The following is a 17,488-nucleotide window of genomic DNA, read 5'->3' as shown; positions in this document are numbered from 1 at the left end:
TCTGCATAGACACCCATAGACGGGGTAAAAATTTCAGGTGGTTAGATAAAGCTGAGGAACTGGGCAAATGGACAGAGGGAATTTGCATTACATGAAATAATTTGGTGCCAGACACTGAGGAGAAGCATATGTTGTGTTGCATGTTGTCATACAAGACAACACTTTGCACCTTTTGCCACATGTGTCACTGCTTACTAAAATATTTCTGGAATATTCAAAGTGTTACCACAGTGGTTTCTTGCCTTTTTTTAATCATAAATTTCCTCATAAATGGCTGAGGATGCTGAGTGCTGAATATTAACAGGGACCATAATAGATGCAATAGTAGAAGACTTTCTCAGCAAATAGAACATTCCAGTCTCCAGTACTTATTATTTGCATAAAAATGCTAATGAAAGATGTGTAATTCAAAGATATTGGTTCTATTTACTCTCAGTACTATAGTTGTTGGTGTTTGATAGATTATCTTTTCACCATACAAGCAATGTTCTAAAAGGGGTGTAAACCTAAAATATATGTATGTGCTTATTTTCTCTTTAAAGGCAAACTAAACTGTAAAAATGAATATGGCTAGAAATGCCATACTTTATATACTGATCTTATTGAACCAGCCTAAAGGTTTAGCATCACTATAGTAGTAATAATCCAGGCCATGAAAGTTGTTACAGGAGCTGCCCATCTTGGAATTTGTTACATGCTCCGTGTGCTCTGAGCAGCTGTTGAGAAGCTAAGCTTAGGGGCCGTAGCAAATGATCAAGCAGAAAATTTGTTTGGCCTGTCATATAAGCTGATGCAAAAGGGCTGATGATTAAATTCTGATGCAGGGTGCACTGATTTTAGAGCTGACATACTAATAATCTGAATTATTATCTAAATTATTAGTTTTATATTGTGACATTTATATTCTATGTATACACAGTATATTGTGCAGAGGTCCCTAAGATTAGGTAAGTGACAGCAGCACAGAACAAGTGCCGTTAATCAGCAGAAAAGGCACAGATCCTTACTGCTAAAGGGCTCCAGTTGCCTTGGGCTAAAACAGAACCCCAAAAACAATATTTCTGCCTTTGTTATTTAGTTTAGCTTTAGGTCACTTTTAAATATAAGCACTCATTTGCTATAGCTATAGACTATACAGAATACATGCAGATTTCTGGCCTTATAGGGATTTAAATTCTTCTTGTATTCAATTGGTAGATTTCAAAATACAGAACAATATTTTTTAAGGACAGAAATCTAACACTAGAGAAATAAGGAAAAGTTTGAAAATATTTTCTAATACTAAAAAGAGCAAATAGTGATCTGCAAAGAAGCAAATAAAATGTTTTATGTGATATATTTATCAGGAAAAATGACTTGTAAATATATTCAGTGAAGAAAAACTGTATTTTGAATGGAAAACAAAAAAACATATTAAATTGAAAAGATACATAAAATAACCCTTCTGCAAATATGCATTGTTTAGGGGGTTGTTTATTACAGATACAAATGTTATTTATGTCACTGTAGTAGTTTTTTTTAATCTAGTTAGTTATATTTATACTACCCACTCGTTTTCTCTCTGAGCCATATTTATAAAAAGGAAAAAAATACTCCACAGTGACCCAAATTATCTGAGCATTGGTGTTTGGAGTGCTTTCTGGGGATGCTTGTTGACCCATGTTGTATCTTATTGGTTTGTTCAACCATGTGTACTGGACCACTTGAAATAAGGAACATTACCATTAAATTCACATTGTTTGTAAAATGACATGCAAGTCCTTCTAGGGAATTTTCTAGAAGGGTCATTCATGTTTTCCATGACCTGCTAACGTAACTGGAAGGCAACACCGATACAAAACATTTGTAAGGGATCACCTTCCAACCAATGTCCGTGAGCTTTAATATTGCAGTAAGAGAAATAGTGCAGGCAATTCTGTTATAATCAGATCTGTTTCATCAAATTATAGCATTTTTTTAATCTAAATTTCAGAAAATGAATATTATAAATATTTTTCATATAAGACAAGTTAAACATGAATTTTAGGTTTGCAGAAAATAGTGCTAAATGGGTGCAAAACATGTTCATATGGGTTAACATTCAAAATTCCAAACACAAGAGATGGCATTTCTAGCATGTGCCCACTTCCTCTTGTTGGAATCACCTGTAAGCAAACAGCAGTAATGCAGAGCAATCATAGCAGCCAGCATAATTAAGGAAAGAGTATGTAGTTTATCTTTACCTTGTTAAAACCCACACCATATGAAACTGTCTTCCCTACCAGTGTCACCCCATGCTGTTTTCCTTTAAAATCTCCTTGTAATTAGTCGGGAAACACTTGCCCTGCTGATATTCTGTCTGTTTCCCTGTAGCTGGAAGCCCTAGAAGCTGTGTTTGCCCAGACGCACTATCCTGATGTGTTTACCAGAGAAGAGCTTGCAATGAAAATTAACCTCACGGAAGCGAGAGTACAGGTACATAGCATGGATTATGGAGGAGCATGGTGGGAGTGGAGGTCATTTGTCCTTAAAAAACTGACATTAAGAGCACTTTATTTGCAGAAATCAATAATGTGTGGTATTGGCTTCTGAGTTCAGTGCCATGTGGGCCTGAAGAACCTGACAAAGTAAGGGTTAAAGGCTGTTTCCAGCGATGAATTAAAACATGCAGTAAATTGAGTAATAGTCCTGCAAATGTATCTAAGGAAGCTCCTTAATCTTCATTTAGATCTACTGTCGTAAAAATAATTATTGCTGAGTGGCTTGCTGTGCATGTGGATCCATTTTCTCTGTATGTAGCTGATTATAAGCCACATAGTGAACAGGACTGTATATTGTTTATGTGGCCTTAATAAAAGGCATGTGCAGTGTAGTTAGCGCCCTCTTGGGTAAATTGCTGTGATTAATATGGCTCTGAATTTTTTTGTAATTTGGCACAGGCACATAAGCAATCAACTGGCTTTAAGTATAGGTACCAAAGAAAAATATTTATTAATGATGAAAAATAATTTCACATATACTTTAAAGACTCCTTTTGAACTATTGCTTCATAAATCTGTAAATAAAACTTTAAGAGTTTTGCAGTGTCACATATAATAGGCATTCAAACTGGCTATTACTGATGTGTGCAAGTACTGATGGAATTATCTTTGAATAAGGCCTACAATTAGCTGAAATGTGATATATATTATTAATCTGTGTAAAATACATGGTTTTAGACAATTTTTTTGCACTGATTTGCACCTAAAAATTATCTTGCTTGTATATTATTGGAAAATGGAAAAATATAGAAAACATCAGAAATTACATGAGGCCCACGTTTAAATGTTTTTTAGTAGACGTAAGGTATTGTGATATAAATTCCCTTACCAGCAAAACCTAGGTCCCAAGCATTTTAGATAATAAATACCATTCCTGTAGGAAGAATCCTTCTTTTGTCAAAGAAGAAATAAGACATCTTTAAATAAATGACGCAAAGAACTTTATGACTGGTCATTTTATGATGATAATTTAAATAATACTCCAGACGCTACTTCCTGAGTGCAGGCAGGGTCAGAGGTTAAAAGGAAGTCCAAGGCAATACAAGAAGACAGTGCAAACCATGTCTAGACTGATGAAGCATTTGTTAAACGCCTTTGATTTAAATGTAGGTTCTATTTATAGGCACTTTGGGTGTTTTGTTTGCAGCCCCTCAGTAGCTGAACTTTTTGCAATAACTGTGGGTAGTGCCACAAACAGACTTTGTCCTTAAAGTGTCCCTTGAAAGCTGTATGGCTTAAGGTGGCCATAAATGGACAGATAAAAGCTCCCCGCAGAATGGCAGCTTTTAGGCCTATCAATGGATCTGCCTGACCAATATCTGTGCATATATTAATAAGATAGGATGGAAAATCCTGCTGGATGAGGACTGCATCAGTATATTGATGTGGTCCTTGCTCAACAAACCTCCATAGGCCCCAATGTATGATACAAATATTGGCCCCAGGGCTAATGTTGGCCCCTGTGTGTGGATGGGCAGATCATACCTCTCCAAATGAGCAGATCTGGCAGTGTAAGACCACCTTTAGAGAGCTTACATTGGCTGACCTAGGACAAAACTAGACATGAACTATATCAGCACTACATTAGTCTGGTATACCTCAAAAATTATACCAGAATAATTGCTGCAAGCCTTCATTCAGTATAAGAAATGTCATCTTACCCAGGATATCAGTCTGCCTATCCTCAGCAGATGCATGCAGCTCTTTCATTGCTTTTGGTAGTTAGGCCCTCACCAGAGTTAGCTACGTCAGGCAGGGCCACATGAGACTGGCAGAGGCAATTCTTTCAGCATTTTCACCGTAGCAAACTTTTCCCTAGCAGAATCAGCAACACCATAAGACATATAGAGAACCAAGATCTCCACTCATAAAAGTTGCTGCAAAAGGCAATTTTCTCTTACCCCCCCCCCCCCCATGCATGCTTGGTAGTCCCATGCAATACAATGTGGAATACAATATTTGTTTGACCTGCAGCCTGGAAAGTACTTTAGAAAGTCCCTCCCCGTTGGGCTGTAGTGCTAGGACATATGGAGATTTCAGAGCATTGTGATCTTTCCAGGAAATTCAACAGCTGAATGTCTTCTCATAGAAAGTACATTCCTTTTGTTCATAATACTCAATAACATGCTATAGGTAGCCTGTTTTTTATAGGCCATAATGGAAGTAGCTCTGATTTGAGGTATATTTAGTTGTGTAATTCTGTAGAACACATACACTGAAATTTGAGCTATGTAAATCTAACACTGTTTTTATTAAACTCAACATTTGGTATAAACTGATTTATGGAACAACTGATTAATATTTTACTGTAGAGTTTGGACTAGCCCAATATATTTCTGAATATCCAATGCTGAATTGTTTTGTTTAATGCTATAGCATCTTTCTAATCTCCTGCTCTACCTCAGACAAAATGTTGCTGTGGTTTCCCTTCTCTCCAACACGCTCTTCATATCAGTTCAGAGAGCACATTTGGCCACTGAGAGCAAATGAAGGCTATCTGTCACTTTCACCGTGCACTTTAATAACATCAACATAATGTGGAATATTAGATTAGCTTGATTAATCGGTCATTCATAATTAACTAGTGATAATGTTCTACACTAATTTGTCCGCGTCTCTAAGGTACTGGATTGCATCAGAGAACATCCATTTCCTTGCACTGGAAAAAAAAGAAAGAGAAAGCAGTGACTCTCAGAACAGGCTCAGCATTATTACAGATTTCTGCATACTGGTTCTATTAGTCCTCTGTGTCCTGGCTGTTCCATCCTCTTCCAAATACTGTCAACTCTTTTTGGGGGTCAAGAACATAAAGGAATCTGGTGCAATTTTGCCATGTGTTTGTCAGCATTTTTTTTAATCAATAGATCTGTGTTTTTCCCTTGGCATCATTGTACAGTTCTCTACTGTTTCACAATAGGTTTGCACCTCTGAGTGCATCGATATTAAATGATAATTTACATTTATATATCATAGTTTCCACTACTATTAAGGTCTAAATATATTTTAATAAGAAGAAATTTTAATTAAGTTTATATAATGGTGCCCCTGTGACATGTATCACTACATGAAAAGTTCCCAAGTAAGCAGGCTGTAGCCACTTCTAACTGATTGAATCTTGTTGTCAACAGAACAAATTACTTAACCCTGTATGTGTGCCAATAGTAAACCCTCACCACCAACCCAGGCAAGCTTAATGGGACATTCTGGGTTAAAGGCGAACTATCATGTATATGAAAATATAACTGGGGCTTCCGTTCAGGAAAATAAGGGACTTTCTAAATACCGGATACTGTATTCTCTGTATTCTGTATCTGTACTATTTCTGTATTAATCAAGTTATTCTTCAGTATCCCTCTCTCAACAATCTGTTTCTTAATGACAATGAATTATCAGGCTGTATATGTGCTATGAAACCAGTGGTTCTGGATGCATAGTTGGCCACAGGGACATTAAGGAGACATTTGCATGTCCCCACCTATAATTCCTTAAGTGAAGGTTAAAGCTTCTCATTTTTGGTTTAATGCAGTGTTATGTTTGTTGGATAAGGCTTGTGAATACTTTCTGTTTTAAGGAGGCTCTTGGTGCATTTCGTGCATTTGAGAAGGTCTCTTCGGCTCCTTTTAGCCATTCTCACCCCTTTTTAATACAGGAGTCAGACTTCATTGACAGTTAGACCAAATGTATTGGTGTTTTCTCCCTTTGCCTAGGCCAGGTTTGTCAAACTTGAGGCCCACAGGCCATATGTGGTTGTCCAGTTCAAGGGCTCCATAGATTTTATTGTATGACATCATTGTTTTAATACAAAAATAATTGCCCACAAAATCTAAGTTGGATAGCACTGGCCTAGGCAATGTATTAGAGGGTAGTGATTTAAAATAACTCTGACAATAATTGCCTGTAGAAGGACAGATTTCTGAGAGGGGTATAGTGATGAGTGACCTGATATTTCATAAATGGTATAGAATTTTAAATTGATTACAGTGTCGAGCCTAAGGTTCAGGGTGCCTAAGGCAAGCACACGTTCTAACATGGCCCTCCTCCCCCATCACACACCCACTGATCTCCCAGAAATTCAGGTGAGCTAAAACCAGAGGAAGGCAGGCAGAAGATGTATATGCCCGGCACCTTACCACCACTGTGCCCTAGGCAAGTGCCTTTTGTTTCTACAGCTAGTTCTGGCCTTGGTTGATCATAGATATAAATGTTCTTATTTCCATGAGATGAACCATATATTAAATTCTCATTTTTACAGTAATTCCAATTGTCAAGTTTTGTTGAAATGACATCTGCTATGACCTGTCTTGTCTGTTTTGCAACTGTTCATTCTAAACCCTATAGTTTGGTTACCTGTGGCCAATGCAGATGTGGTAGCATGTCGTCTGAAATATTAAAATATAATGCATAAGAGCTATTGATATCCTGTAAATTACATCCTTTTAAATGGTGCTTAGTCATGTCATCAGTTATACCTGGTGCTTAGTGATGTAATTCATGTTACAGGACTCACTGGCATAGTGATTGTCAAAAATGCCCATTTTGCTTCTCCAAAAAAATTGCAAAACAGTAAAAAAATAAGCGAAACAAGCTGAATTCAATGGACTTATTTTGTGGTGACTTTTTCCAATCCGCAGCAACATTTTTTCCAGGGCACAATACATTCTAGGAATCTAGGGGTGTTTTTTTCATAGTGAAACACCCCTAGATTCCTAGAATGTATTGTGCTCTGGAAAAAATGTTTCAGAAGTGATAAACAACATTTTGTTGCCAGTTGTATTTTTGCCCCTGTAAGTATAATTATGATATGTTCTCAGCAAAGACTAGCAAGGAGGTTTCGCACTTAACAGAATGTGAAGATTAGGTGGAATAGTATATTGTTTTTTAGTTGTAACATTTTTGGAGCAATGTACAAACCAAAGGTTTTGAAATGCACATTAAAAGCCTTTCTGAGCAGAATAACACATTGCACATCCATATTGCAAATATTTATGTCAAAATACTTTCCTTCTTTGTACTCCCAGTATAAGGAGAACATTGTACATATTGTGAAACAATTTAGAAATGTATTAGATTATGATCAGGCATGGTGCTGGGTACTGATAGTACAGCATTGAAGGGAAATTCTACAATAGCTTCTGTCTGGCAAGTACTGTATCCTGCTAATAATTTTTCTGCTTGGTCTCAGATAGTGATGAGCAAATCTGTCCCGTTTCACTTTGCTGAAAAATTCGCAAAACTTTGAAAAAATTTGTGAAACGCGAAAATGACCCATGTGTCAAAAAAATTAAGTGTGCAAGATTTTCTTTTGATGAGCGTAATTTTTTTTGTCACATGGCAATTTTTTTCCGTGGCAAAACTTTGCGTCCCTTTCACCCAAAAATCCGCCAATGGCAAAATGCGAAAAATTTTCGCAAACCCATGCCTGCAAAAAAATTTCACTCATCACTAGTCTCAGATTTAAAGAAACTAAACCTGAGCTCATCAAGAATCATTTGCCCTTTGGTTACAAAATGCACATTTGGTTTGTAAATGAAGACCAGAAATGGGAGGGGGGGGCTTTAAAATTAGGACCTCTCAGCCATTGAATGATGATTAATGTGTAGCAGATAACAGCCTCATGTTGTCAAACAAAACCCTAAATGGTGAAATGAACGAGTTTCTCCACAGCCGCCAGTGCAAAGTCATTAAAATATGATAATGAAAAATAACTCAATTAAAGATCCTTCTAGCTCTGACCTTCGCTCAATTAAGAGACAAAGCTTCTGCTCAAGTGACCTAAATTTAGACTAAAGATTCTCATTACTCAGCGATTGCCGATGCGTGGGATTAAAGGCTACTTAAATATAATAACGAGAATCATTAATTACTGATAACTAATAAACACCCATACGATAAGAAGAGGCTAGAAGACAGAATCCATGTAACCTATTCACTGCTGTAGCACACACTCTTTACAAATAGATCTCCAATTTTCTGATTTTTTTTTTATAACAATCTTTTTAGATTTTGCTGCCTCATCAGTTTGTGTCGTAAATTATAACAGTTTTCCCTTCATGAAGAAACCCAGATAGTTTGGGAGATATCAAGTTAAAAAAATTACCAGAGAATTTGCCCTATCCCACTACATTTTTTTGACTCCCCACTGCTTTCTCTACTGCCTCGTTTTTCCTATTCATTCCCCCATTTCTGCTAATGTCCCGCAAGCCTAAAACTAGCAGCTATGAATTGTCATTTCATAGTAACATCCACTACAGGCTAAAACCCTTCAACCTGTTTTTCAAGGTATGCCCTTGTGTTCTCTGGAAAGATATATTGGTGAATATTGGAAATATGGTATAGTCCCTTTATAGTTATATACAAAAGTGATGAATTATATACTATCTCTCTATTTGCCCATGTAAAACATTTGCAGCTTGGTAAGACTATTTTTATAGCTGAAAGTCCCAATTCACTTTGGCTCCATCCTCTGCACTCCAGCTAGTTTCTTAGTACCAGTCCAGTACTAGTTTGGGGAACAGACCTTATCACTTTAAAATCCTTAATGTCTCACTTAATTTCCCTGTTGTATTCCTTGGGCAAAGATAGACACAATGACTGGGGCATAGCTCACTGTGGATCCAAGGAATATGTCCTAGTTTTTATGCATAAATATTGAAAGGTAGGAGAAATATATTACTTTTTCTGGCCTGAAAGTGATGTGTGCTCGAAGGGAAAATACTATGAGATCCCAGATCAGCCAGGGTTTCTAGTTTTAGTAAGTATTGACACCCAGCACAAATGGACTGTACATGACTACCATATTTACAAAAACTACTCTCTCTACTTGCTGCCAGTGCTTATTGCTTTGCTAGGAACAAATATTGTTTTGTTTTGCTCTCCAGGATACAAATATTTATATTGATCTCATTATTCTTTCACTTAAATAGGTCTGGTTCCAAAATCGTCGAGCAAAGTGGCGAAAAACAGAAAGGGGCAGCTGTGAGCAAGAAGGAGCAAAGGAATCGGCTCCAGAAGTTACCACAGCAGGTAGAAATCTCAGCCCTTCTTCTACAGTGGAGCCTGTACGAGGAAAGAAGGAAACCTTGGAAGCACAACAGAGGTAAAAGAAGTAGGGGCTTTCATAGGTACTCTCACTCAACAAGAGAGATTCAAAATTTTAAAGAGAAGGGATATTGTACAGGTATCCGGAAGGGATATTGTATAGGATCGGTTATCTGGAAACCTGCCAGAAAGTTCTGAATTGCAGGAAGGCCACCTACCTTATAAGCAAATAATTCTAATTTTTAAAATTGATTTCCTTTTTCTCTGTAATACTATATACAGTAAATAAATAATATATAAGAAAAGGCAAGACAACTTTACCAAGGCAAGACTATTCACTTTATATTTTATTCCATTCTCTCAGGTGTCTGTCCCATGACCGAGCTGTGGGTTCAGCAACTTCTTTCTTTCCCTCATGCCTGCCGGGAGCTCTCCTAAACACAGCAAGTTATGCTCAGGCTCTGTCACATGTGGCTTCACTGAAGGGTAAGGTTCCATGGCTCACTCCAAGAGGATAGAGCAAGATAAATTAACTATTTAAAGTTTAACCTCTCCTTGTGAAAAAGCAGGCATCTGGTATGTGTGTTGTTGGTCTCCTTGTCAGTACGTCAAGCAATGCATATGCTGATAAAAACTGCTGCAGAAAATTGTAAACTTGCTTATTGCAATTGAATTGTAGGTATTAACCTATTCACTGGCAAAGAGTGCTACAATCTCCCGGTAGGGTTCATAAATTACATTCAGTGTTCTCCCTTGATAACAAATGAAAACAACATTGGTTTTAAACTGCTGGGGAACTCATGATGAGATTTTGTCCATACAGCAAAACTATTTTTAATTCAGCAAGAAGTGAATACCACAGCATTAAAACCTGGCAACCTCACTTTCCATGGCTTAATAAGATTCTTTTCATGGCATTCTTTGGACTGGCACAGAGTTCAGCACTACAGGCTTCTCAAAAGACTGTGTACTGTATATTACCATGCGCCCAGTCTGTGTTGGTGGTGAGCAGGATGCACTGCTAATTGTGTGGTCTGCAGCAAGAGATTTCCTGTCCCTGCCATAACTTTTCTCTAAAAGCATCAAGGGCCTGTGGATTTACTTAGTCCGGTCGCATCCTTTAATGGCTGGAAACATACCATGCCAATTAATTAATAGCGGTATTTATTAATTGAACAGTAGTAGGACTTGTGCTCAACCAGTTCATGTCAGAGCTCAGGCTGATTGTATAAGCTAACAGACCTTAAATAATGTAATGTGTTTGGCTCACACTGTGTTCCTCAATATGTAAAAATCTCAATCCTGGTAAAAAAATGTTCGCAAATACTGTACATATATACAATCTAGTCATTAGATTTTATGATATACATATATCAAAAGAAATAATTGGAAGCTGTGGAATATGTATTTTTGGTTGTGTTTCAACTGTGTGTACTAATATACACTGCCTTTACTGCTCTGTTAGTACATGTTAACATTGTTGTGTCAGCAAGCTTACAGGATATACCTTTGCACTGGCTTAGTATTTATACTATGGTGCACCAAAAATTGTCACTGTATTAAAGAAATGAAATGTCCCTGTATAAAAGAAACCATAAAGACTCTCCATAGAGCATGAAAGTGCAGGGTCTACCTTGCAATTAAAATATTTTACCCAAGAGCTTCAAACAACAGGATCTTGAGCAGTTTGGCCATTGATATTAATGGCTCAGTAGCATTAGGCAGTATTTTTTAGCTTGAGGGATGCACAGTCAGATTGTATAGGAAGTATTAAAAGATAGGCAGGAACACAAAACAAGTTGAAACTAATAACAGAGCTCTATTGACACAACATGTTTTAGGTCACATGCTTGAGTGAGACAGTGGTCTGCCAATGCATATATATATATATATATATATATATATATATATATATATAATGTGTGAAAGAAGCTGCCTACTGCATGAAAAACATGGACAGTGTACCTATAACAGATGTTATGTTTCTGAAAGTAATAAATACATTAGCTATACGGCTCAAATATGGTTTAGGAATGGCTACTTGTTTGCTGTAGTGAGTCAGAGAATATATAGATTGTCTAGCGGTATACATTTGACACGTACTGAAAACTAAGTCTGTGGGCAAAGGCAGATGCACACTGTGAATGCAACCACTAAAATGCACAAATAAAGCAGTTTTTGTGATGAAGTTATGCCAAGGCAAGTCCTTTTAATAACTAACTCAATCCATTCAAAAGTGTGTGTGTGTGTAGTATTTTCCCCATAATTCCAGCATCACTGCAGTTGTCAGGGTAAATTGAGCCTATTGCAGCCGATGTGTCAAAACTGAAGCGATTGCAGCTACATCTTCAACATGAATGCGACCTATTTGTATTGACAATATTCTAGTCTAGTTGGTGTCATTTCTGGTGTTCAGCATTCTCATGCACATGCAATGTGTGTGCCCTGTCCTAAGTCCAGAACTGTTCTGCAGGATTTACTAAGGCTCCTGTGGGAAACATGGAGCTACTCCCTGGTTTAGAGGTGGGGGTAGCACCAGGCAAGTCTGGACTGGTAGTCAAAATAGACCCTGCCATTTCAAGTACACAGAGGTCTAAACAGTCCCCACCACCATCCCAATAAATAGTGATTGTCTATGGCATCTTACAGCAGCCCTCTGGCAATGCACAGATTGCCAGTCTGGGCCTGGCTCCATGGTTTACCTGTGTTGATAAGCCAAAGTGCAACTGTATGGAGGTGCAAGGAGCACATGTTGATGCAAGTACCTCTAATAACTGGGATTTTTCCCAAGTGACTATGGCCAATTTTATGGCCCTGCAGCTATGCCTTCATAACACCTATTAATTCACCACTATACCTTTATTGACATACTTTCTGATATCTGCAAATTATTTCTCTCCATGATCGTTGAGAAGTAACTGCATTGGAGATCATATTAATGACTTCTATGCTTCTCTGGTAGCACACTGGTAGCACACAGGTTAATAATCACTGCACATCTTTCTGGCTGTGCTTGACTTCATCATTACTCTTCTCACACAGTGCTGGGGTTAGATGTATTCCATACACTTTGGGGGGTGAAGGCTGTAGATTATTTGCTGGACTCCGGTGGTGCAGGCGACAATGCTGGTCATTATGACTTCTTACTTACCAGATTTAATTGTTGCTAAACAAGTGCATCACAGGGTTGAATTTAATCAATGCTCTGCTGGGCTTTAGCATGGCAGGGGTTAATAATTGTTTCCAGTGGTCGATTTGTTTGCCTGTGTACGGCGCTTTGATCAGAGGTGGGGTGGAGAGATGAAGTAGAGGGGGGACTCTTCCTGTCAGACTCTCAGAATTGATTCCCCCTCCCTACAGGGAGGCTGGATTATTACATTAAGTATTAATCTGTTCAGATGATCTCACCACGCGTTGCTCTGATTCAGCACTATATTCCCTGCTAATGGAGCAGTAACCCTTTCCCTTCCAACATTCCCACATCCACATGAGCAACAACATGTCTAAAGTAATGTTTCATTTTTGCATGGATTTATAGTCACAAGCAAGCAAAACACTCATTCATGGAACCATAGCTTAAATATTTTGTCAGTCTGCTTAGGATACAGTCTCTGAAAATTCGGAGATTGGCAGAATTTTCTGGCATTTTAGCATGAACCTTTCTCAGAATTTCTCCTCCCAATTCCTGTCCAGATGCACATAGAGTAGACAGAAGTGAAACAACTCCCTGCCATCAGAATGGTAATCATCCAGTCTGGGATTCTTTACTGATCTTTGCCATTTGATACAAAATGAAATATTAAAATCTTAAATTTATAGATGCAAAGGAGTTGGTAGATGGTACGCAGAAAGAAATGTATGAAGTCATTTCAGAGTATTCTGGTTGTATGCAATGTAATCTGATATCAGATACTCCTGCCAGGGAACATGAATGGTCTAACTGTCACTGTCAAAGAAGCACAGGGAATTAAATGAGGTAACATATTAGCTGCTTTATATTATAATGTTATGTATCAAAGAGGAAGAGGAAGGAGGAGTCACCAGCTGTCCAAGTCTCCCCCCTTTTTTTTTTTTTTTTGCACTAAGGTCCCCCATTGCTATTTACTGTTTGGTCCAGGCACCACTTACATCATGACATGTATGTAGCATCAGTGCTCAGCAACACCATAATATGTGCAATTCAGAAGAATGATTTTTTTGAGGTTGCTTCAGTATAACATCATCACTACACTACTGAGGTTCCGTAACTATGCAACTTCACTTCCCTCCAGGGTGACCCAAAGTTGTGGATAGGGACACAGTCAGAAGCCCATTTAGAGGGTATTTAAACTAGTTGCTTATTTCCTTTCCACAGTGCTTATGGAAGGTCAGTCTTCAAGTAATGGCTGTTGAAAAAAATTGGGCAAAACCAGTGCTACATTATGACTCTTAAAGTGATACTGACACAAAAGTATTTACTTGAAGTTCCTAAACCTTACTGTCCCTTCTCAGCCTGTTATAACTTCTAATGTTAACAGACTACTGCTACACAAATATGGCAGCCCCCTCTTAGAGGAACATAAGGGATCAGATAGGTAATATAAAAACATCAGAAAGTACTTTTATGGGAAAATTATAAATAGCATGCAAAAACAATGTTATGTTATATTTAAAAAACACTTTAATTTCAGGTGTCAGCATATCTTTAACATGCATTTTGCTGACTTATCTGTCTTTATGCAGGTGTATATATATATATATATATGTGTGTGTGTGTGTGTAAAATGGCACAAAGTATATATCACCTGCAATCAACAAGCTTAAATGGCCTGCAGTGTTATCTTATATCTGCAGCATAGAGGATTTACAGAATTAGAAACAACTTGAAATTTTCAGTCTTTTACAATGAAGAAATGAAAACAGGAAAACGGATTATTAACTTCAGTATGGGTTTATGCAATGGGTTTATGCAATAAAATGGACATAGTTTCACCTGGACAACCAATACAGAGTAACTAATCATATGATTATCAATAAAAACAATCGTTTAATAAATAAATGTTTGGGTGGCTGAAGCAGAACAAACTTTATTCATGTTATTTAATCATTGATAAACTAATCTGATAATGCCTGGCCTATTTAACAAGGCATTTTCCCTTTCTCTCTTGCAGGCAGTCCCTTGTGTTCTTGCTGCGTATCTGACCCCTTGGGTCTCTCTTTCTTACCCCCATACGGCTGCCAAAGTCATCGCACAGCCAGTGTAGCAGCCCTCCGAATGAAAGCACGGGAGCATTCAGAAGCAGTACTGCAATCTGCACAACTTCTACCTTCAGCAGGGAACAGCACTGGAGCATCAGCTTCTGCCCCTCTTGAGGGAGGACATGAGAGAGTACCACAGGCTGAACAAAGTGACACAGAAAAAACTGTATGAGAGAACATGACAGAGAGAACAAAATGACAAACAAAATGTATCTGCCACCCACCGTGATGTGCATTGTCTTTATAGCCTGAAAGATGGGGCATGTGATCTACCAAGTTCTTGTCACTCCCTTTTGGGAAAAACAGAGAAAAGTCTTTATCAGCATTCATGCTTACTTCAACAGTGATTCTGCTATTGGGCTCCAGACTTGCTCACGGTAACTAAAAGAAGGCTGTGTAATGGATGGGTCCATTGCTCAACACACAGACTGTGAGTTCAAATAGGTGCGTGGGTGCATGGGTGTATGCACCCATTGCAAACAAATATTTAGTTTTAGTCAGGGCTTCCAAAGCTCTCATGAACCACAGTAGAAGACTTTTTGGGTCTTATGGGTCTTGCTAGCCTCATCAGCTGCTTTCTATGCTGTAAGAAAAGACCTAATTTGCTGCAGGCTTAAATTCTGCCATATGTAATAAATGTTCCCCCCTGGGAACAAGAGCATGGTGGACTGTGCCCCAATATATCAACTATTTATTTATTTATTGTCCTATCCATTATTTGTTATGTTATATGACACTAAGATTGCATTGGTCTTATTGCTTGGAGATGAGCAGAGCTCTGATCCAGAAGTATTTTTCTCATTTAATATTGTCTGTGGCTTCATTAAATTGACCTCTTTCCTGCCAAATATCTAAAGGTAATTCCCAAATCATTTAAGTTTGATGAAAAGTGCGATGTCAGTTGAAGATGAAAACATATCCACAATGGCGTTATCTAAGTGTAACTTCTCCTCAAAAAAATTCACCTCGTCTCATATGTGAACTTACCATAATAGACGATTAAGCCTCTCAGGGCTGGCATTACCCAGTCAGCCACTGACTAAACCATGACAGCATTGCTTTTACATGTATTTGGTTTTATTCACATGTTTACATTTACAAAGACTCTTGTTCATACATATTTATGTTTTTGCATGCATATTGGATTTCATGTTTAGAATGAGACTGTAAAGTGGGGTAGGAAGTAGCTCTCTTTTCCTTTTCCTTATACAGCTGCAAGAAATCACTGAAAGAGTTGCTTTACCATCCTTGCCTATCAGACAGCATTAGGAGACTTTGAGCTCCCTCCACTGGGAAAAATGGCATTCTACATTCTTTAATGAATAATAAGTATTGATGCAGTACAAGTAATTTTATACTGTTGATGGCATAATTACAATTTGAGAGACAGGGGATGTCCTTAAGAGTTGCCACTTGGCTAGTATTTTGCCAACCATGCTGGTTAAAATAATGCATGCCAATATTATTAAAAGAAAAGAAAGTTTACTTTTTGAGAAAAAGTAGTTACTCTGATTTCTAAGATGCCTATACAACCTTGTTTTGTTCTGCCATTAACAAATGCTCCCAAATAAATCAGACAGAGAAATCTACATTCATAGCCATCACTTATAGCCCAGTCCATTTTAGGTCTTTTTTCATATACCCTATCATATTAATAGTCAAATACAAGGATGGCTTGAAAAAAAAGCATGGTTTCATAATTTTTTGAAGGGGAACATTTACATCCCTAATACATACAAGCATATACACTTGGGCAAGAATATAGGCAGAATAGCTACCCCCCTATGGTAAGGAGACACACGCACGCAACCACACATACACTATTTGAGACAAAATTTTAAAAAAAAAATCTATAAATAAAAGTCAAAAAATGGCACTGGTACTCCCTGAGTCATTTCTCTGAAATATTTTTCTGAAAAAAAAACCAAAAACCATTTGTCTTTTAGACCAGTTTGTAATGTCAGTAGTTGCAGACAGTACCAGCAGGAGGAGCTGCTTGCTTTGATTATATCTGTAAAAAAGGGAAATCACCTGATACCAATAAAATGTATCTATATAAATGAGATTTTCTTTAAGAGGACCACCTTAAAGCTACAACCTTTATCACTAAGTACAGGTATGGGATCCCTTATCCGGAAACCCATTATCCAGAAAGCTCCGAATTATGGAAGGCCCATCTCCCATAGACTCCATTTTAATCAAATAATTCAGAATTTTAAAACTGATTTCCTTTTTCTCTGTAGAAATAACAAATAAACAGTACCTTGTTATTGATCCCAACTAAGATATAAATAATCCTTATTGGATGCAAAACAATCCTTTTGGGTTTAATTAATGTTTTATTGATTTTTTAATAGACTAACGTATTGCATTGCCTGTATAAAAATATCTGACTGAACTGAGACTTCATATACCCAGGTGTGTTCTGTACCATAACTAATGTTACCAGACACACCTTTTAATGTTACATAGTTAAATACGGTTAGCAGAGGTTGAAAAAAGCCATGTTTGTCAAGTTGACCTTTATGTATCAATTTTAGTATTTTGTCCGATAACCACCACTTGGAACCATACTCCAGCTACTAAATGACCACTCTTTGTACATGCTCTTTCAGTAATATTTCTAAATAGCTATATATCTATTTCTAAATATTTCTATCAATGTACACACAACCACAACCAACAAAACTTTT

At 37.5% G+C, this 17,488-nt stretch overlaps 1 protein-coding gene across 4 annotated transcripts in view; it reads left to right on the top strand.

Annotated features, from left to right (window-relative positions):
- The window catches only part of drgx (dorsal root ganglia homeobox), a 35,314-nt gene extending 19,669 nt beyond the window's left edge, over window positions 1-15,645 (top strand). For all 4 annotated transcript variants that reach the window (XM_031906218.1, XM_031906217.1, XM_004915911.4 and 1 more), the window contains exons 4-7: window positions 2,353-2,454; window positions 9,443-9,615; window positions 9,922-10,043; window positions 14,708-15,645. In XM_031906218.1, the coding sequence (XP_031762078.1) occupies window positions 2,353-2,454; window positions 9,443-9,615; window positions 9,922-10,043; window positions 14,708-14,967 (657 nt within the window). In that variant the 3' untranslated portion in view covers window positions 14,968-15,645. The remainder of the gene's footprint in view (window positions 1-2,352; window positions 2,455-9,442; window positions 9,616-9,921; window positions 10,044-14,707) is intronic.
- Window positions 15,646-17,488: the final 1,843 nt, after the last annotated feature.

Source organism: Xenopus tropicalis, chromosome 7, assembly GCF_000004195.4.
Source record: "Xenopus tropicalis strain Nigerian chromosome 7, UCB_Xtro_10.0, whole genome shotgun sequence".
NCBI lineage: Eukaryota > Metazoa > Chordata > Amphibia > Anura > Pipidae > Xenopus > Xenopus tropicalis.
The sequence above is the reverse complement of the archived record's forward strand: the minus strand, read 5'-3'. Positions and strand labels throughout refer to the sequence as shown.